The sequence below is a fragment of the Pogoniulus pusillus genome, chromosome 11 (assembly GCF_015220805.1).
Source record: "Pogoniulus pusillus isolate bPogPus1 chromosome 11, bPogPus1.pri, whole genome shotgun sequence".
In the NCBI taxonomy this organism is placed as follows: Eukaryota; Metazoa; Chordata; class Aves; order Piciformes; family Lybiidae; genus Pogoniulus; species Pogoniulus pusillus.
Genome location: NC_087274.1, coordinates 21,405,850 through 21,427,876, shown reverse-complemented (window position 1 = coordinate 21,427,876; position 22,027 = coordinate 21,405,850). Strand labels below are relative to the sequence as shown.

Below are 22,027 nucleotides of genomic sequence, written 5' to 3'. Positions count from 1 at the left end.
AAGTAGTTTTTGGGATGTTAGCAGTTAATGATATATAAAAACCTACATCTGCTTTTTATTCTTTTCCTTTTTTTTCTCATTTCTTCCTTGGGTTCTGCTTTGCCTTGGGTTGTAAGTTCTGAGGGTCCAGGGTATGTTGCGGCATTCATTCTGTTTCCTTTCTATTGTTTGTTTTACATAGCTGTATAATTAGATGTTTAGGTTTTTTTTTTGCTTATGCCATACAGTGGTTGTTGATAACTTTGTCAATTGCTAGATGCTTTGTTTATAGCCCTGTAGTTTAGATCTATCTCGAAGCTGTGTCATTGTCTTATTTATATCTTGCCTTGTTTTGAAAATGAAGCAAAACTTTTTTTTGGTCATTTAACTTAAAATTTATTAATTATAAGACAGAATTGGATGGATTGTGTCATACTGAACAAAACATTTTGACATCTCATGGCTTTGTATGGTGCTAACAGGATATATTTCCTTTCTGTTTAGTGCATACTTTATATATGTATCATGGAAACAACAGAGTGCTGGATTCTATGCAGAAATGACTAAATATCTGTTTTATCATTATTAGTATTTTGGGACTCAGCCTCTTTAAACTGACAGAGCCAAAACGACCATTAAAGCCAAGAAGAAAAGAAAGGAAGAAGGTCACAGCACAGAACTTATCAGATGGAGACATAAAACTGTTAGTGAACATTATTAGAGCTTATGATATTCCAGTGAGAAAACCAGTGATGAGGTATGTTTAAATGTCTGTTTCCAGCAGAGATTGTTTTTTTCTGGTTGCAGCTGTTTTGCTGACAGCTGATGCTGATAAAAATTCAGCCATGTGTGTGGCTTTCATCCTCATGATAAAAACTTATATATGCGTATCTGTTTATTAATGATGATAAAGAACTGCTATTTTGTAAGTTTGTAGAGTCATATAATCATTTGTCAATAACAGCTAAATTGAAGAACTATTGTAACAAATAGTATGTGCAGCCTGCTTAAGGAAGAAACCAGGAGATAATTTAGAGCTTTGATGACATTTTAACTCTGATAATACCAGACAAATTATTTCTTAAGCAAGCCTGTTAGTTCTACTCAGGACAATTTTAATTCTTAGTAGCTTAAATACCAAAAATAAGTATTAAAAAAATCCAGTCCTTCATTGTTGGATGTCTGCTGAGTGTAGCTTGTTGGTCTTCTTCATGAACTGCTGAAGTTAATGGACTGAGCCTAATTTGGCTCTGAGTAATTTTAAAGGTGACCATTACTTTCAGGCACATTACGGCAATGCCTGCACTCTCTGATGCTGCGTCATGCAGAGATGCTTGAGCTCTGAACATTGGTTCTATTCCAGAAGCAGTGTATTACTGCAGTGTTCTCTCCCCAAATTAATGCACCTTGCATTTAACTCAGAGGTGTTTTCAAGCTGACCAATTGCTTATGTGCACACAGGCTTTAGTACATAAATAATTATAACAAACCTTTACTATAATAAAGGTTCTTTTTGGTTTCTATAAGTAAGTTCATACTAAGGAAAGCAATTCATATTAGAAACATGTTGACATGATCCACAAGGTGAAGATTTCAATTCCTTTGCAGTATTACAAAAATGACTAAAAAGCCTCTGAGTCTTGCTGCGTTACTTGAGATCTTATTTTGAGCTGCTTTCTCTTCTGTAGTCTCTGCTGGGATGTTTTTACACACACACAAAAAAGTTAACTTTAAGTTGAAACACTATAAAAATAAACACACTAACTTTTATTGTACTTCACTCATGGGTTGCCAATTGTGTCATATTCATATGGGTTTAATTTTGTCATAGAGGCCTTGCCTGGATACCATGAAGTCTACACTGTTTATGAATTCTGTGGGGATTCATCTCCTTAAACTGAAAAACCTGTTGTTCAAGGAGAATGTATGGGGGAGGGAAAAACAAATCTGGGGCTAATAAGCATCTCAGGAAAGAGACAGAAGACACAAAGCACGCTTTTGCAATGAGGCTTACAAGAGCTATGCGCTCACTACGCCTTTCTGGCATTCTTTTCGTGTTATTTTATCAAATAAATATCTTTCCAAGGTTAAAGTCACAACATAAAAATATCACAAGTATTTCCTGAATTCAGGGATTTGTATTTTGTGATGTGTTCTCTGTCTTTTATACTTGTTGTCTGTTTCCTCTTGTAGCAAACTTCATCAACCATCCAAATCTTCAAAGTCCTTTAGTGAGATGTTTGCAGCCTCTCCAGCAGCTCACATACCAGCTGATAGCCCAAACTGGGCATTCAACCAGGTAATATTACAGAGCTAACATTTGCTTACATCAGCTTGTGCACATTCTTCTTTTCCAGAGACAGTATCTTTCACCATTAGGGAGATACCTTATCTCCTTGGCATCCATAAAGATAGTAAAGCTGCAAAAGGTTCAGAGAAGGGCAGTAAGGATGTCAGAAATGCAGGATGACTACTGCACAGTAGAAAATAGTATGGCTTTTCATCCAGAATGGTAGTACTTGGGAACAGAGGAAGAGGAATGTGGTAAAGAATCATAGAATCAACTAGGTTGGAAGAGACCTCCAACTCCAACCTATCACCTGGCCCTAAACTAATCAACTAGTCCATGGCCTCTCCTCACAGGGCTGTGTTCCAGGCCTCTCACCAGTTTCATTGCCCTTCTCTGGACATGTTCCAGTATCTCAACATCTCTCTTGAATTGAAGAGCCCAGAACTGGACACAGGACTCAAGGTGTGGCCTGACCAGTGCTGAGTACAGGGGAAGAATAACCTCCCTTGTCCTACTGACCACTGATACAGGCCAGTTTGCCTCTGGCTCTCCTGGCCACCTGGGCACACTGCTGGCTCATGTTCAGCCTACTATCTAGCAGTACTGCCAGGTCACTTTCTTCGTGGCTGCTCTCCAGCCACTCTGTCTCCAAACTGTAGTGCTGCTTGGGGTTGTGGCCAAAATGTAGAACCCTGCACTTGGCCTTGTTAGATCTCATCCCACTGGCCTCTGCCCACCCATCCAGCCTGTCATGGTCTCTCTGCAGGGCTCTCCTTCCCTCCAGCAGATTGACACCTAAGAGTCACAAAATAATGAGCAATGCAGAGAAGATGGACTGGGAATTGAGTCACCACTGTCTATCTCAGTACAGGGGTGATGGATCATCAAATGAAGCTGGTAGGAGTTAGATTCAAGACAGACAGAAGGTTGTGGTTCTTTGTGGAATAGTTAGTAAGCACCCAGAGAAGTTGTTTACGTGTGCTGTGGACTAAATATGTTTTCTTACATTGAAGTATCAGACAAGTATGAGGAAGAGTGATCCAGTGGAAGTTACTAACTAGAGAAATCATTACAGGCTTTGAAAGACTGTCATCTGAGAATAGCTGAAGCTCAGAAGAGTGGTAGGAGAAAACTTCACATGTACCTGCTCTATTCCTACTCTTCTATATGTGCTTTCACAGCCTGCATTTTGGTCCCAGCAGTGGTCTAAACCAGTACAGCATTGTTACAGCTGCTGCTGAAGCTACATTTGTTTGCTATTGAGAAATAAATCCAGCATCCTTCTAAATGAGGATGGAAGCCCTTAAGGGTTTTTTTCTTATGATTTTCCCTCAAAATAATAGCTTTTTGAAATGTAGAAAAGGTTCTGCCATATGAATCTGAATGTTAATGAAATGTTCCATTAAGGCTTTTTTAATCACATTAGGGGTTTGTTGTGTCTAGTAGGAGCTGCTTATCTGTAATAGGAGCAAGTTTCAGAGACAGGCAGGATTGTAGCAGTAAGCTTCTTGGATTACAGATAAAAAATACATGTGCACTTTTTTTCCATTGCTGTCTGCATCACATGCTCTGTTTCAGTTCCCTTCTTTGATTAGATAACCAGTAGCTTTCCCACTCTCGGGAGAAAATTTGTATGTAAATATGTCAGGTATTCTGAATGCACATCATCTTTTGGAAATGGCAATGTGTCAAATTGTTTGGTTGTTTTTTAAAGCTTCATAAATCTTAGAAGTCTGGGAAGTGCAATATTTAAGGTGTATTAAAGTTTTATCTAGACTGGACCAGCTTGATCTCCACTAAGTGTACTTTTTTTTTTCTGAATACATGAAAATGTCTCATTTAATATGCTCTAGAGTTGGGGCTCTTCAGCCTGGAGAAGAGAAGTGTTGGGGAGACCTTGTAGTAGCCTTCCAGTATCTGAAAGGGGCCTACAGGAAGGCTGAGGAGGGACTGTTTACAAGGTCTTGTAATGACAGGATGAAGAGTAATGGGTTTGAACTGGAAGAGGGGAGATTTAAACTGGATGTTAGGAAGCAGTTCTTTCCAGTGAGGGTGGTGAGACACTGGCACAGGTTGCCCAGGGAGGTTGTGGCTGCTCCCTTGAACATCTGTTCAAGGCTAGGTTGGATGAGGCTTTGAGTGACCTGTTCCAGTGAGAGGTATCCCTCCCTATGGTGAGACATTAGAACTAGGTGACCTTTGAGGTCCCTTCCAACCTACACCATTCTATGATTTTTATAGATCTCTGCTTCCTTTGTCTTGGTCTCTGTTTCTAGGTTTTAGTCCGTCCTTTTGTAGAAGTTTCTTTTCAGCGAACAGTCTGCCGGACCACAACAGCAGAGGGCCCAAACCCCAACTGGAATGAGGAACTTGAGCTTCCATTTAGGTATGGCAAAAGGAAACCAAATTATTTCTGAGTTTCAATACTTTTGAGCATGCACATCCATTCAAATTTTCCTCTTCTATTCAAAGCACTTTTTGGCATATTTAACCTTTTCAGAGCTCCTAATGGTGACTACAGCACCCACAGCTTGCAGTCAGTGAAGGATGAAGTCTTCATTAATGTTTTTGATGAAGTGCTTCATGATACTGCGGAGGTGAGTTCATGATGGAAGGACAGTGACACTGCAGGATATTGTGAGCTTTTCAAAGAGAGTGTCCCTCTCTTTGTCTCTTCTGCAGTTCCTTATGATTTTATATCTAGTCTACTACAAGAGGAAGTAGTCTGTAGTGTCAGCCTTTGTCTGTACTGTGTCATTTGCTGGTAGAGTTGAACGTGTGTGTAATCTCTTTTACTGATATACAATGAAATTGGAGATACTAAAACAGAGAGGCAACATGAATTGTAATCTGAGCTCTGTTCTCCTTAAACTTACTTTTTACTAAATTCCAGAATGAATTATCCCAGCTCCTGTATTTTTTAACAACATTTTTTTTGTGCTCTGACCCATCTTGGTTTACATGTGTTTGGTGAAAAACACCCCATCTTTTTATTGTTTTGTATAAAATTGTAAGTACTAGTAACAAGAATTTTTTGTAAGCTCTTAGTGTTGGCATAACTCCTGCCCTTGTTGAAACCAGTGAAAGCTTTCCCAGTTGATTTAACGTGCGCAAAAATAGCAGCACTCAAATTTCTTGAAAATATAACCCAAAAATAATGCACACATTTCACTGAGAGCAGAATTCTGTCCTCAAAACTAAACTGCTATTTGGTGAAACAGAAGGAAAGAAAATAGTCTGGAAACTTAGATGTCACTCTAGCCTATAGAGATGGTCTTATTCTTAAAAAACTGATAGGCTGATGAGTCTAGATCTAGAAGTCCCTGGTAGGCAATGAGAACTGCTTCTATTCCACAGGCTTTAGTTGGATTTTTATACAACTTTGCCTTCAAAAAGCCTTTTAAAATACTTGCGAAGAACTCTATTAGAAGCCCAGACCTTAATTTATGTTGTCTGTGAAGACCTTTGTGGACTCTTTGTGAGAGTTTTGAGTTCTCCATCACAAGTTGAACGCTGAAATGCCAGCACATTGTATATATGGACTGTGATGTTCTTGTTCAGCTTGAAAGGCACGCAGAGTGGTCGTTGCCATACTAGAAACTGCAGTGGTATTTATAGTAAATTATTCAAATAATACAGAATTTTTATTAATGCCTTGATTAAGTTGTTGATTGAATTAAAGGAATTGAAGCTGGCTTGCAAAGGTGCTATGTTGGGCAACTTTTTAACAGGATGATTGTGAAAGACGAAGTGAAATCCATACCCGTGTTGAGAGACACTGGCTGGGATGTGTAAAGATTCCATTTACTACTGTATATTTTCAATCAAGGGTGAGTGTCAGTAATTTGGACTAAATCTCTTAAAGTACAAAACTGGAGAATGGAAAGGAGTTGGTAATGAAATGTCTGTGGTGGCAGAGGGAGGCACAAAGGGCTTGTGAGTGTTGGGAGCACTCTTCTGTGGGGAAGCTGGCTGCATGGGCACAGTTGCACCCAAGAAGTGTCAGCAACTTCTGTGTGGAAGGTGTCCATCTAGGGGTGCTGGAGCATTATTCTCACATCACTCTGGGTAAATAGTGCAACGTGGAGATTGCTGTTTGAAGGAAAAACTGTGAAAGGCTGGCACTTTCTTCTTATTAAATTAAACATTAACTAAACATTAGTGTCCATAATATGCAAGAGAGGCTGAAATCCTGTTGTCATTAATATATTTAACACTGATCTGTCATGTTTTCCGCACAGCTAATCAGTGTGTTTGTCATATTCTCTCATTTTATTGTTTTACAATTCAGAGTAACAAAGAAATCAAAGAAATAAAGTATTTGAATGTGAGTAGCTAAGGTATTTGAGAAGAAGATTTGGAGTTTTTCTTCCAACATATTTTTCCATATGTGTTGTAGATTGATGGTACATTCAAGGTGAATATTCCTCCAGTCCTCCTTGGCTACAGCAAAGAGAAGAACCTGGGATTTGAGAGAGGTTTTGACTCTGTGCGCAGTCTGAGCGAGGGCTCCTACATAACACTGTTCATTACCATTGAACCACAACTCATTCCTGGAGAGTCAGTCAGAGAGAAGGTAACTCAGCAGCAACTCCTCATGTTCTTGCTTTTTGTTTCCAGTGGTGCAGTTCTTGAGATGCAGATAAATAGTGTACCAAAGGATATCAATCTAAAATCTGTGTGTTACGCCTCACATTTTTCAGCTCAGTTCAATTTAGTTGGATGCACCATTAAGTCAGGTGGACACTTAAAGCATGAGAAATAACTCTCCCCAGGTATCTAGCCCTGTTATTAACAGAGAGCAGATTTGCATTCATCATCAGTGAGCACATAATTTTCCTATTTACATCTGTAAACAGTAAAATGTTCATGTGAGTATTTGTGAACAGTGGACAGAAAGGAGGTGACATAGGTGCAAGAGGTGCAAACATAGTATTTTTTTGCTTCTGTATTTATACTCAGACACACCATTTACTACTTCTGGCTTCATGCACAGCTCCAGATCTTGAAGATAATTATTTTTAAAGCTGTTTTTTTTTCCCCAGTTATTTTGCTAAACTGAAACTTGCACTGGCAGCCACAATATGTACCCAAAATGCATACACCTCTTGCTGTTTTATGTAACATTCTGCAATGATTTTGAGACCCATTCAACAAGGTGGCTGTTTTTCATGAGCAGACAGCAGCAGTTCATTCTTTTTCCAGCTCGGTGGTATGCTGGTAATTTATTAGAGACAAACAGGAACTGAAGAGAAAGGCTTGTTGTTATGTAATTGCTTCTTCAGAGTAAATGTAAAATCATATGATGCATTCTAATTTCTCTTTTTCATCTTAAATTACAGTCTTGGAAACTATCCAGTCCTATGTTTTCCTGCTCTCATGCCATACTGTGGGACCTGTTATAATTTAGTACTGCTGAAAATAAAGGACATGAATAAAGTGCATTCATGGATGCCTTTTAAAGTTACTTAGCTTGAATGCTAAGATTAGTACTAGGACTCAAACCCATAAATATAAATTTAACAGCCTGGAAACACCTTTAATTAGATGAGACTTTATTTGAGAGTTTCATAGGTTTAATCTTTACATAGAGCAATTAATTGCTGGGGAAAAAATATAATGACTTTGTGAGGAAACAGAGCTCTGCTGATAGAAAGATCTGTCTCCAGTAATGTTTGTAAGGAAAAATCATAGAAATTCAAATAATGATTATTATAAAATGTTATAGACTATATGTTGCAGATCTTGACATCTTTAAATAGTGAGCAAATCTTTGTTAGAGTTTCCTGCATAGGTGCAATTTAATGCTTAGTTACTTTAAGCTTATGTATAATGCTTAGTAAAATGGTGCAGTTTTGTAGCTGTATTTAGAACTGATCTCTGAATGTTTTGGAAGGAAAACTCAGCGTATTTAGGTCTTCCTGACCCGTGTTCTTTCATTTCAGATGTGATGGCAGGAGCTATGTGGCCCTTGCCAAAACTCAGAGCTAAGGAACTGAAGTACCTTCCATTCTGAATATGTAGCACAGTAAATCACAATGCAGGAAATGAGTTCTGCTCTAAGTAGCAGGAAATACGTGCAAAAGCTTCTCCTCACAAGGAGCCACACTGATAAGACAGGTGATAATGGGTCCAAGTTGCGCTGGGAGAGGTTTTATCTCAACATAAGAATTTTTACAGTGGGAACAGGGATTCACATTAACAGTCTGCCCAGGGATGTGATAGAGGCCCCATCCACTGAAGGTTTTCAAGATGGGTTAGACATGGTGCTAGATAATCCTAGAGGCTTCTGTCTCCACAGAAGGTTGGACCAGATGGTCACTTCCAACCTGCGGAGTTCTGATTCCAAGAAAACGAAACTGTAGCAAAAAGCCTGCATTGTCACTGAAGTGCACTGAAAGTAAAACCAGAAATAAGGAAAATGTTTAGATAAGAAACTACTGGTACAGAAGGGTCTGTTTTCTAAATTGTGATGGACAGTGGAGAAAAGGGTTGTGAGTAATTAAACAGCTGGAGTTTTGCCAGATTTTTGCTCACTCTTTGCTGTAGAAATGTTTCTAAATCTTACAAAACTTTTGCTTTGCAGCAGAGGATTTGTTTACCTTGGGTACTAAGCCAAACCAAATTATTTCTTTAGCAAACATTGTTCAGGAGTTTCAAATAATCTTTTTTTTGTTGTTCTTTTTTTTCTCAAAACAATCTAAATAGAAACCAGTAAAATACCACTTGAAGTTAGAGGAAACTAGGTACAGCAGGGCCAAACTCATTAAGAGACTGTTCTGTTTTAGGTTACTATGTGTCTAATGAAAGCTGTGTATGAAAAGGTAGAATTCTCTGCTGCAGCTCCTCAGATATAACACATACATTTACTATACATTTGCCATAAAATTACAGAAACTAGTTAAGTACTTTTGCTGTCCTTTGTGCCTGTTCATTCCTGCAGTATAACACTTGTGTACTAGTATTGTGATACTAAGCTTAATTATATTTTATACTACCTTTTTGTTTCTTTACCTGTTTTTCCTCTCTTTCCTGCTGTCCTTCCTGAATCTCCATGTAGATGAATGAAATGCTTAAGAAGGTACAATATTAAATTAGAAAACTATCATTTGTATAAATTATATGCATTTATCTAAGTTAAATCAGTTGAGAGGCTCTCATTGTTCCCTGTTCAATGTGTAGCTTGTCTTTGTGCTATTCAGCAATCTTTTTGCACTCTGCATCACTTGACTCTGACATAGTAGCTGTTTGTCAGTAATATTTGGAGTGAATTACTACATTTCCATTTACAAAGTGTCTGGGGCTGTTAATGACCACTGTGCGCCTTCTCTGCTGGCTCGAAGATGTAGCTACAGGGCAGTGCCACGCTGTTCCACCTCTGCTTTGTTTGAGAAGGGTAACAAATGACAAAAAAGTGGTTTCATTTGAGCAGAAATACTGTGAGGGATGAGCTTTAATTCACAGCATGAAAAACCTACTTTGACTGATCTTAATACCTTTAAAAGAGGACTTCTTAATTGATATAATAGCAGATAATTGTTCTGGCTATTTATATCTTTAATATGTGCTTTTAAGTCTTAGATTTGCCTCTGGAAAGTCACACTTAAGTCTGGATTATATAAAGATTCATGTAAAATTTAGTTGGATCTTCTCTGCAAATATTTTGGCATTTTGCAGGGTTGTTGCAGTATTATTTATATAAAAAACACTGAGATTTTGTGCATAACCTCAGTTGTGGTTTTAATGGAGTGTTAGGTGAATGGCCTGTAGGATTAGTACCTAACCATAACTGTTTACCTTTAATTTCATATGTAGTGTTTTATCCTTGCAGTTTTCCTTGGCTATAGCTTTCTCATTTTGCAGTGCTTTCCTAAAGCCAGCTCACAGGTACAGGTCATTAAGAGCATTTGTAAGTAAATGCAGCTTGCCTGATTTTCCATTGCCTTGACCTTGCACACAGACATCTGCAAGCCACAGCATAAACCACAAAGAAACTGCAAACTGCTCTCCTTTTATGTTCCTCTAAGCAGTGAAATAGGCTGATTATAATAAAGACTTAAACCTAAAGGCTAAATAAACCCACTTTTGTATAAATTTTATTGTCTTTTGAAGTTTGATACCCAAGAAGATGAGAAATTGCTCCAAGCAGCAGAAAAGTATGAAGCTGAGTGTACATCGAAATTTCCAAGCCGCCAGTGCCTGACGACTGTGATTGACCTCAATGGGAAAACAGTTTTTATTACCAGATATATCAGACCTCTGAATCCACCACAGGAGCTTCTCGATGCTGTCCCAAATAGTTCTCAAACAGCAGCAGTAAGTACTTGGAAAAGAGAGTGAAGATTCTCACTTGTAGATTTCAGAACGTGTGTGCTCACACATGCATGTAGACACACAACCATTTTACAGCTGTGCTTCTTGTAAAGGAAAAGCTGAAGGTATAAAATAAAGTCATGATTTCATGATAGACAGTGAGTCTATCCATAACGACCTTAGAAAAGGGCATTTGTCTTCTCTGGAACAAAATAGGTATATTAGTGAGTGTTGCCCCTAAAAAGACAAAGAATTTTCCTAAGCCTCAATGGGAGTAAATCATAGAATCAACCAGGTTGGAAGAGACCTCCAAGATCATCCAGTCCAACCTTTCACCCAGCCCTAGCCAATCAATGGCACTAAGTGCCTCATCCAGTCTTTTTGAGCACTTCCAGGGGCACGACTCCACCACCTCCCTGGGCAGCCCATTCCAATGGCAAATCATACCAGTCTTTGCTCCAAGTTCTAAAGTGAGCTAGCAGCTGCTGCGGTAAGCTCAGTGATTTGTCATTGCTGTCTGTGGAAACAGCACTGTGCCTCACGTGTATCTGTACCGCTGCTGTTGGGTATCCCTGTTGTGACTGGTGCTGTTTTCTTTTCTTGCAGGAACTGGTGGCTCGTTACGTTGCTCTGATTCCTTTTTTGCCAGATACTGTATCGTTTGCTGGGATCTGTGACTTATGGAGTACATCAGATGTAAGCAGTGCGGTTAACAGAAGCTATTAATCCTCCTGTGATGTAACATCCTAGCAGCCTCTGCTTTCTGGGGGAGATGAGCTCTTGAAGCCCCTTCAGACATGAATTCTGTGATTCTATTATTGCAAGGACTTTTTCTGCATGAGGAAAAGGAATGAGGACCAAAGATTTAGAAAAGTTGCTTGTCCTGATAGGAACCAAAATATTTATCTTTAGCAGGTTGTAATTGACCCTAAGAGTGTTCAGGGCTTTAAGCTTTTCCTGTTTTTTGTTGTTGTTGTTTTGTCTTTCCCAGTTACAACCAGCCGACCGCTGGAGACTTCAGACACAACAATGATCATTGTAGTTCCCAGGAGCTAGAGAAAAATGTTGCACATAATGTCAGCAGTAAGGGGACACTCAGCCTACTCTGTCACGTACAAATACATCTGTAGCATAACAGCAGGCATTACGTTAACCATAAATGATAGTTTCACCATCTCAGAACTTTTCTGTACGTTTCAGAATAGTTTAGAAGGCAAAGACTCTGGTTCTTGTGGTAAAATCTGCATCATGGATTTTCACAGCATTCCCTTTTCATCCTGCACTTTAAAGCAGTGCCAAATAACCAGTAAAGATCAGCTGCCAAGATCTGAGAGGACTCTTGCTTCAGAAGTGTTAAGAAGTAAATTGATGTGCAGTTGATAACTGCATTGAAAGACCTTACTTCTTTTTGTTTTTTCGCACCTCAATTAGCAATTTCTCTATCTTCTGGCGGGAGATGAGGAGGAACATGCTGTGCTGCTGTGCAATTATTTTCTTGGTATGGGAAAAAAAGCCTGGCTTGTCATTGGAAATGCTATTCCTGAGGTAAGGGGATTTTTTCATTCTGTCTGAATATTAACTTCTATTCCGTGAAGTCATTGGTTCCACCCAGTACCATGTATTTCTCTGCCATACAAGACACATTAGTATATAGTTGGCTGAACTGTAATGAACCTGTAAATTACACAGGATTACGGGATGTTAGGGGTTGGAAGGGACCCAAAGAGATCGAGTCCAGCGCCCCTGCCAAAGCAGGACCATGCAGTCTATCTTAGGTCACAAAGAAGCGCATCCAGACAGGCCTTGGCAGGCTCCAGAGGCGATTCCATAGCCTCTCTGGGGAGCCTGTTCCAGTGTTCTCTGACCCTTACAGTAATGCAGTTCCTCCTCGTGTTGAGGTTGAACCTCCTGTGCTGCAGCTTATATCCATTGCTCCTTGTCCCATCCCAGGGAGCAAATGAGCAGAGCCTCACTCCTGACCTCCAGGCCTCAGATATTTGTAAACATTTTTCAAGTCCCCTCTCAGTCTTCTCTTCTCCAGACTAAACAGCCCCAGGTCCCTCAGCCTCTCCTCATCAGGCAGTGCTCCAGTCCCCTGATCATCCTCGTAGCCCTCCCCTGGACTCTCTCCAGCAGATCCCTGTCCTTAAATTCTTCCTGTTCCCCCCCTGCTGCCTCCAAATACCATTAATCTCCAAAGTAACATTGTAGTATTCCAGACAATGCACAGCAAGTCTTTGCAAACAGTTTCAGTGCATCTTTCATACTTTTTTCCTTCCTAGGGACCAACTGCATATGTATTAACTTTGGAGCAGAGTCAGTACGTGATTTGGAACCCCAGTACTGGCAGTTTCTATGGACAGTATGATACCTTCTGTCCCCTACAAAATGTCTACTGCCTGATCAGCTGTGACAATGTAAGTGCATCCAGTCCTGCCACATTTCTATTCACATGAGAGTTGACAGCTTGATGTTTTTCTTGACCTTACGCATTTGTTCTTTAGTGTAGCTGCGTTTGTGTTGTTGCATTATTATTGGTTTTATTCAATCCTAAGTTGTGTTTTTTTTAGCTACTTTAAATATTCAAAATCAGATTGTTTTTAAAATCAGGATTTAGGTGGATCATGACATTTGCTCATATAATTTTTGTTACTGGGTTTTGCTTACCTTTCCCAATTTAGCTGACCATTGCTTAGCTGTGGGGTAGTAAGTAAATCACCAAAGCTATCAGTTTGTGGCTTAAATGTAACACACTGAAAGGAGCGGCTTGAGCTGTTAGGTGTAAGGGCTGAATGGTTCCAAGTGTAAAATACAGAGCATGGAGCTGGCACTTAATGCACACAAACAGCACTGATTTTCTGGCTGTACTGCACCCTGCTGTATATTTACTGTGAAAGAGAAGCAGTATCAGGGCATGTTCAAAATATATTCATTGTGTGGCTGGAAACCCTGAGACCTAGTAGTGTGGGGAGAGCGCTGCAGCTCAGGGCAGATGGACCAAATGCTACAGAACAAGACAGAGCTGAGCCTGTGTCAGGAGGGACAGAAGCCCTGGACAGTTTCCTGCCAGCAGCATTCCCTGACTTTGGCTGGAAGGCAGCCCTCACAGCTCCTGGGGATACAAGTGAGGACAAGATAGTGAGGCAGAGAGATGTATCAAAGTCTGAAACTGAGGAAACAGACAGTGAGATTTAAAAAAAGAAACCTTAGCTGGTCTTTGAATGAAAACTGGAAGTTGAATTTACAAGTTTGCTCCTTAGTTGTTTTGGAAACATTACAAGGAAGCAGTGAGTCAGGCTTCCACTGTGAGCCAAAGTACAGCAAGCCTTTGCTTTTATTTTCTCTGCTTCAAACACACCCAGAGAAGTCATTTGAGGTGGCACGTAGTTCTGGTTCCTAATCTTGTGGGACGTCAGCACTAGCAGCCTAATCAGCTAACCTTGAACTGCGTTGCTCAACAGCAGCTTTCAAAGCAACTAATTGCAGTGTACGTGTGACTGAGCAGGTGTGCAGCCAGCAGAGCAACACCACTTCATCTCTAACCAGGGAAGAAATAGCTATCTTGTGCCACAGAGCCTGCTCACAGAACCATCAGCTATAAAAAGTTACATATTAATTAGTACGTTGATAAATACATTATTGGTAAGTGTTGCAGCCATAGCAGTGGCTATTGACAGGTTCTTTTGACCAAGAAGCTTACAGTGGGTACAAGCCTCAGCCTAGGCTCAAACACAGACCAAACCAAACATGAATAAAGCAGTGTAAGACAGTGGGTGGGTCCCTCCTGATGGCAAAGTATACATAGGAGCTGTGTCTGCAGCATCTATTTCCATTCTGCATCACAAGCTTGAAACAGCAGTGGTGCTAGGGTGCAGCAGAGCAGCAGGCATCATAACCACAGCTGCACTGTGCTGGGCCACTGGAAGAATCCCATCAGAAGACTTGCACAGCAAAACAGAGGGATGGGAATGCAGCTCAAGACAGTGGAATAAACTCTGGGGGGTACTGTGGCCCAACACCATGAGATGCTGTGATGCTGGAGATTCAGCAAGAAGAAGTGCCAACTGCACAGTCATTCTGTAGATACAGGGATCACAACCCATACTCTTGAGACTTCACAGACCAGCACCATCCCTCTTGAAGTGAGCATGCAAAAGCTGCATATCAGCTGTGACCATGCAAGATTGCCTTGCTTATATGAGCTCATACTGGTCAAGATTATATCTGACTGCATAGCCATGGTGGGTAGAATGTGTTCCATGGTTTAGACTGGACATTAGGAAGAGCTGCTTTACTGAGTGGTGAGGCATTGGAACAGGCTGCTTAGGGAGGTGGTGAAGTCACCTGCTGTGCATCAGGATGTAGTTTAGTGATTGTGGTCATTGGGTTATGGTTGTACTCAAGGATCTTAATTAAAGTTTTTTTCCCCAGTCTTACTAAGGTTTATGATTATGCTGAAAGCTAAACTGAACTTCTTTCTTGCAGATTTGGTTTAATATGCAAGAATATGATTCCCCAGCAAGGATAAGTTTTGATATCAGCAAATTCAAACTTTGGAAGTCTTTCTTTTCAAGAAGCTTGCCATACCCTGGTCTCTCCAGCATTCAGGTATTAATGGGGCTAGTGCCAGCTTCATCTGAAAGGAGAGATAACAGGCATAGTATAAAAAAGCAGAACCTAAGTTCTTTGGGTTTCTGGGGTGGTGTCTATTTATGGAGTAGCACTGGGGTTTTAAAGTTTTCTGCAGACACACCTTAAAAAAAAAAAGGCAGGAACAGGCAAAGTATTTGGTTTTCTACAGAGTGAATGCACAACTGTTGTCCTGTAACTACCCAAGATCTTGGGGCCACAGTGAACTAAGTAGGACAGATCCTGACCACAAACCTATCTACAGTGGCTTGGTTGCTAAAGAAAATGTCATGACAAGATGATTTTCTAGCTGTAGGCACAGCCTTAGTGAGCAAAGAGGAACTTCTCTGCAGTTTCTCAAAGGTAGACACAGGTGAATTTTACTGGGAAAAAACAAACCAACCAACCAGCATTCCACACAAACATCTACTTCATGTTTTTACCATATCTCTACTAACACTGAACTCCTGTAAACACCACCCAGGCAGTAACTGTTGAACAGCTAGACAAGACTGCACCTGTTCACATTTGTTTCATTTCTTTGCTAGCCTGAAGAATTGGTTTATCAGCCTTCAGACAAGGCTGCAGCCATGGAACTTCAGGGCAGGTAAGCCTACCTCAAACCAAATGCTGTCAGCACTGCTCACTGAAGGGGAGTCATAGCTGAGTCCTATAAAGCCGCCTTGAATGCCAAAAATTGGGAGCGGCCTGAATAAAAAATACATCAGAAGCTGTAGTTCACAGAGCTTTTTCACATGCTTTAATAGCTTGCCAGAAAGAACTGTAGTTATTAGCAAACAGTAATGTGGAGGGAGGAGAGGACAGGGTGTAATGTAAAAATCGTTGTATGCAAGTCCCTGGCCTTCTATTCTCTTAGGAAATATGCAGGCACCACAGCTATGCTGGTATTGCCTTTCTGTGCTTTCATGAGCTCTGGAGGTCCCTTCCAACCCCTAACATTCTGTGATCAGGTAGCAGTACCTGTCACTGGTGATCTCCATCATATGTACCCTGTCTGAAGGGAGAGGAGGAGTTCAGAGGACCAGTAAATGTATGCCAGAATTGTAACCATAAGTTACAAGTTTTATTGCAGGATTGAAAAAATATTAAAGGAGAAGATCATGGAATGGAGACCAAGGCACCTAACCCGCTGGAACAGATACTGTACCTCTACCCTGCGTAACTTTTTGCCACTCCTGGAACAAAATCAAGGCAAAGATGTTGAAGATGACCATCAGGCAGAGCTGCAAAAACAGCTAGGAGACTACAAGGTAGACTTGTGAATATATATGGCTTGTGTGTAGAAACAGGGATCTAAATCTTGAGCATTTAATATCACTACTCTGTAGTACAGAAGTGTGTCCTGTGCCGTTTATTTTCTCTACTACTTTTATACCAAAACCTAAGCAAATACATTAGTTACAGATCTACATCCTTTGTAGATGCTGAAGAAAAAACTTTGTTGAATGTAAAGATAATGCTACAACTTGATTCTAGTGGGTTTCTCAACATCTTCAGTCTGGGTTAAGTTCAGCACAAAGAGTTAAAATGGCAGAAGCTTGCCTGGTGTACATGAAACAGGGAGGTGGTATCAAAATACAAACCAGGTTTTTTTAGTTGCAGGCCAGCAATAGAAAAGGTTAATTAACGTGCACAGTAAACAGATTTTTTTTTAAGCTATGTATGTATTCAGGTGCTTTTACCCTTCTTACCTTTAGTTGTCTTTTCCTCTCTTTCCCCCAGGTCTCTGGATTTCCTATTCATATGCCATTTTCTGAAGTCAGACCTTTAGTAGAAGCTGTGCACAGCACAGGAGTTCACACCATTGATGTTCCCAGTGCTGAATTTGCCTTGGCTGTGTACGTTCATGCTTATCCTCAGAGCGTTCTCTCCGTCTGGATTTATGTTGCCTCACTTGTGCGAAACAGGTAACCGGTGTGTACAGACCCACACAGCAAGTGTGGCTGTGTCTCTGCATGTACAGAGGAGACAGAATGACTCAGGAAACTTGCTTAGGTAGGGGGAGGTGTAACAGATCTCTCGCAGTGCCGATCTGAGCTATCCCAAGTATTTTTAGAAGTTGAACGAGAACCTGTGTTTTAGTAGCTGCAAACACAGGAGCCGTGTTCACCTTACAGTGAAGAGACCACGGCTCAGGGAGACACTGACAGAGAAAGTCTAATTAAATTCCAGTACTAATATGTGATTTTTATAGTGTTTCATAGCTCCCACTGGCACAACACACTCTTAAAAGCATTACACATGTCCACATGTAGTGACAGTGCAGCACAAAATGCAGGTGAAACCTGGTTCCTGGAATTGTGCCTTAAACTATGGGTTTAGCTTGTCAGTTATTTTATGTCCTCTTCAAAGGACATGGGCGAATACAAGCAGTTGAGAGTCTTCTGGCAACCTGAGTTCCTGAATAAAGATCAGGACTATTTACCCGTGAAGTGATTTCAAGCACCAAAGAGCCGTCAGTGAAGGCCATACTTCAATTTTTAAGAGGCTGCTTCATACTTAACATATTTGTGTAATTAGAGGTGCAAAATGCCATTTTCTTTAGAGGTTAGAAACAGTTTAATAAATGTTTTTACCAAAACTGAAACCTAAGTTGGGTCATTTTACACAAGAATTTGATTATATTACCTTATCTGCAAGATAGCCTAGTAAAAAATTATCCAGTTTTGCTTATTAGTAGATAAGTAGTTCTGCTAACTGCTAACCCTGAGATCAATCTATTGCCTTTTCTGCAGTTACCTTTCTAATCAAGCTCAAGTGAAAATGCTGCTAGGCTGAGCTTAGGAAGCATTTTCATCAGAATATACCAAGGTTGAGTGCTCTTCAGCTTAACTCCAAACTAAGTTTGTCTATCTAATAAATACTAGGCATAAAGGCTTTGGTTCAGAGGCCGGCATTGCTGCCACAGGTTCCCCTCGAATGCTGATGCCATCTCCCAAGTTTAGTCCAGCTCCCCTTCGGCGAGGAGTGAGGTAAGAAACATGATATAAAAGTGAACAGACATTTCTGCAGCCCTTAGCTGTGTTTTCCAGTCCGCACAGGAAAAGGACCTCCAGCTGCACCTTCCCAGCACTCATAGACATCACAAGGTTCACAGGCAGCAGTCAGCAGCACACCATCCACCTGCACAATCGCTGCAGCTTACCAGCATGGTATACTCCCATATCACATCTTAGGAGCACATATGTTCAACTGCCACAGACATTTGTAGTGGTGGGAATGTTTTATTTGAGTATGTCATTCAAGCCCAAATACAAAACCAAATGCAAAAGGAAGGTGGGAATTTCCCTAATTTTGCACTATAAAGAATGACTTCAGAATGAAAGGGGAAAAAAAAACCCAGAAACCAAGGCTCCTAAAGATGTAGAATTGTTACCCAAATACAAACAATACATTTCAAATTCTCTTTACATTGTACACATGGATTAAAAAAAAACCAACAACATCACTTAAAATAATCCAGTAAAGTATATTTAAGTGCCAAACTTAGAAGAAAGTGGCATCAAAAAAAAGAGACTCTGAATGTTTTCCCATCTTCCCCAAATTAAGTAGAACAAAACCCAACACCCTTCAAACCAAAGGAGACTGAGATTGTTACCACACTGTACAGTACACTCAGAATTAAGAACTGGAGGCTGTGGGCAGGGTTGGGCTAGTATAACAAATCTCACTCCAAGGATTGTTAACACAAGATGCAGACTGTAAGTAAAGTGCATGAGAGGAAGCCTGCTCAGCTAAATGAAGTAGACTGAAAGGGCAGAAGTCAGCGGTCACTCGCCAGAGCGGCAGCAGGCTCGAAAACCACACTGCAAGTTCTGGCATCCACTGGCGGTTTCAGCATGAGGACCTGCACAAAAACAGAACAGATGTGAAAGGACGAAAAGGCCACTGTTGATTTAGAGGCAGAGTAACCTGGGCATTCAGAAGAGGCCTCCACTTCAGTACACTGAGCTCCATTCAGTACAGTGAAGTCTGAACCACTGCCAGTACTAGCACAGTGTAAAAATCTCCATTGGAACAGCTACTTTGTGGGCTATTTTTGCTCTGATAGCTTAGTTCCCTGAAGATCACACATTCGAAAAGGACACAGATGCATGATGAGCAGCACTAGAAGAGCAAGTTTCAGCATGCTCTCACAGCCAGCTCTCGGAATTGAGGAGCATGTTCACAATGCATATTTAACTCCCATTTTTTAAATTGGGATGATGGCCTCACAGCATTATCAAAGAAATCATCATCTCCAAAACTTCCTACTAGAATGGAAACAGATTTTTAGGTGAAAGGGTGTTTTTTTCCTCTGTGAACACTTCATGGTTGGCTAGAACTCACACACTGTGACTGGAACGTGAAAAGAGAAAAAGAAATCACTGAGGCTAACGATTGGCCATTCAAAAAGAAAGTTGCAAGCACAGACAGTACAAACCAACACTGCAATTCTACCCACCTCAACTTACCTTTGCTTTTGTTATCCCTTTAATTTGAAATGTTAAGTGTGATCATGAGATAGAAAAACTATTACATTTATTAGAGGATTTTATTTCCTGCAGCCTGCTTTAGAGACACAAACATTTACATTCAGGTTGGAAGTGGGGTGCTGAGCTTACGAAAACAATCTAGTGAAGACCTAACCAGGACTACTCACATTTGCCTCACTCTCTGTATTTAAGAGAAATCCAAGAATATTTAGGATGTTTTTAATACACCTAGGAAAGACCATCAAAAACATGTAATTCACTCAGGCACCATGTTATGTCTGCCTTGACTTTTTCCCCTTGAACAGTAATTTCAAAATCATAAATTCAATTAATTTTCAAGAACCTTTTGTCTGGAAATCAGCTTTCTGCTTCATGCCACACACTGATGAGCAATACTAAACAGGGTAATTAAGTTAACATGCATGAGACCGAATAACACAAACCTGAGGCTCTCTAATGAAGGACAATGGTTACAGTATGCAAAAAAGAGTAAACTTCTCATTTGTCAGTAAACTCATTTTCCTTTTTCTTCACCTGAACTATATTTTGATGCTCCAAGTCACTTACAAACTAGTTTGAAAGCTTCTTCATAAGTCCTTTAAAAAGGAGACTCGGTGCTTCTGAACAGCTGGTTCAGCAGGACATGTTCTGTGCAGCAGCATTTCCCAAGTCGAAGCTGACCTTCCCCACATCACTGCCACAGCTAAGCAGTGCAGCAGTAACATTTTGAAGCAACTGTCACATGCCTAGTGAAATGCTTGTTGACAAAGGGAACAGAACCACAACATCCCAAGGCAGGGAACACTCAGTATGTCATTACTGCTCTCCATCCTTCTCTTGCTCATTTTAAAGAGTATTATTCCTCATGATCATAAAAGGAACATAAAAACCTCCCCTTCCAGGTCTGACCAGTGGTCGATCTAACACTGCCTTCTCATCGCAGCCAGCGTTGCCTAGGGAGACGACATAAGGCTACTGTGCATAACTCTGGTGGCTTCCCAGCATCCCCGACTGCTGGGGCACTAAAGTCCACTCCCTGTAGTATTTGTTTATGGCCCAGTTGTGCACACATTTGTTTAACCTCTTTTTAAACCTGCGGATACTAACTGCTTCCACAATTCCCCACTAGGCCATGTTCCAGAGGTTAACTAAATTGTGCTACCTCCTTTAAATCAATCACCTACCCACTTCATCTACACCCACTAAGCTCCATCACTGCAGAATTTGGAAACCTGCTGCTGCACATTCACTTCGTCTGCTGCTTCCCTAGTTCTGTAAGCAGTCACTCCCCCTGTGAACCTTCTCACTGTCACACTGAAACATTCCAGCCTTTTGAGTGTCTCCTTGCAAGACAGCTGCTAACTCTCAGCAGACCTCTTCTGTGTCTTCACTAACTCCATTACAAATGCTCATCGAGATGGGGAGACCAAATCATGTGCAGTACTCCACAACTGAATGCCCCAAGGCTTCCAGAGCCATGCAGCAACAGCCATTTTATCTTGTTCTCAACACCCTGATGAACCATATAAAAGTTTCTGCTGCAGAAATTCGGGAGCTCCGTTTTTCTAATCCTGAAGCTAACAGCACTCCAGCCTTTAAAACTGAGAATGCAGAAAGGAGGCTGAACACAGCTGGACACTTCTATGTGGCAGGAGGTAACTCAAACATTAAATCCTTACTCAGTTTGGTGAGGTACAACCAAATGTGTTTTAGACATTAAACAAAACCAAGTTTAGGGGTGTTACTGACCGACTTGTTTTCAGGCCTACCTAACTCCCAATCTCCTGCATTAAGCCAAACACAGGTAAAGATCCTAAACATCAATATACAAAACCAAGAACTGAAGTCCTACCAACAGAAAATGACCAGGGAAGTATGCTCATAAAAACTGCATCATACTACTGCTGCGCAACAGCACTCTGTGGCTCAGGCCCAACTGAGTCAGCCTGACTGTAGCTGCTCTGCCTCTTTGGCTCTAGCGAGCAGCTGTGGTTAGACCTGCCCCTACACTGAACATCTGAGAATTGCAAACACGCCTTGCAAGCAAGCTCTCCACACACAAAAGCCAGAGCATCTGTGTGTAAGGGCCTCCCTTGAGCTCAGTGTTTATAGGGAAAAAGAGTTCTGAGAAGAGGCTGTAGATGACAGTAAGACCCTTATTTACCAATGGACAGCAAAGTGCTGTCTTTACTACCCAAAGGTGGATAATTTCACGCTGTTGGCTCCACTTTTTGTTCTGCCAGACTGACAGGTTTTCTAACCTGATCCTAAAGCATATCTCCTTCCCCCAGACCAATCTCTGATAAGCAGGTGGGGAAAG

At 40.8% G+C, this 22,027-nt stretch overlaps 2 protein-coding genes across 14 annotated transcripts in view; one reads left to right on the top strand and one right to left on the bottom strand.

The window, feature by feature from the left end:
• Nucleotides 1–22,027, top strand: part of CC2D2A (coiled-coil and C2 domain containing 2A) — a 73,901-nt gene that overhangs the window by 34,677 nt on the left and 17,197 nt on the right. For 4 of the 12 annotated variants that reach the window (XM_064151415.1, XM_064151408.1, XM_064151419.1 and 1 more), the window contains 17 exons: nt 117–131; nt 569–736; nt 2,173–2,278; nt 4,546–4,655; nt 4,770–4,866; nt 6,001–6,099; nt 6,669–6,845; nt 9,330–9,350; nt 10,382–10,585; nt 11,189–11,278; nt 12,014–12,127; nt 12,865–12,999; nt 15,068–15,190; nt 15,760–15,818; nt 16,305–16,482; nt 16,955–17,139; nt 18,100–18,204. In XM_064151415.1, coding sequence (XP_064007485.1) covers nt 117–131; nt 569–736; nt 2,173–2,278; nt 4,546–4,655; nt 4,770–4,866; nt 6,001–6,099; nt 6,669–6,845; nt 9,330–9,350; nt 10,382–10,585; nt 11,189–11,278; nt 12,014–12,127; nt 12,865–12,999; nt 15,068–15,190; nt 15,760–15,818; nt 16,305–16,482; nt 16,955–17,139; nt 18,100–18,204 — 1,986 coding nt within the window. The other 8 variants (XM_064151412.1, XM_064151414.1, XM_064151409.1 and 5 more) reach the window with 8 other exon arrangements.
• The window catches only part of FBXL5 (F-box and leucine rich repeat protein 5), a 32,679-nt gene continuing 29,088 nt past the window's right edge, over nt 18,437–22,027 (bottom strand). For both annotated transcript variants that reach the window (XM_064151421.1, XM_064151420.1), the window contains exon 11: nt 18,437–19,079. In XM_064151421.1, the coding sequence (XP_064007491.1) occupies nt 19,003–19,079 (77 nt within the window). In that variant the 3' untranslated portion in view covers nt 18,437–19,002. The remainder of the gene's footprint in view (nt 19,080–22,027) is intronic.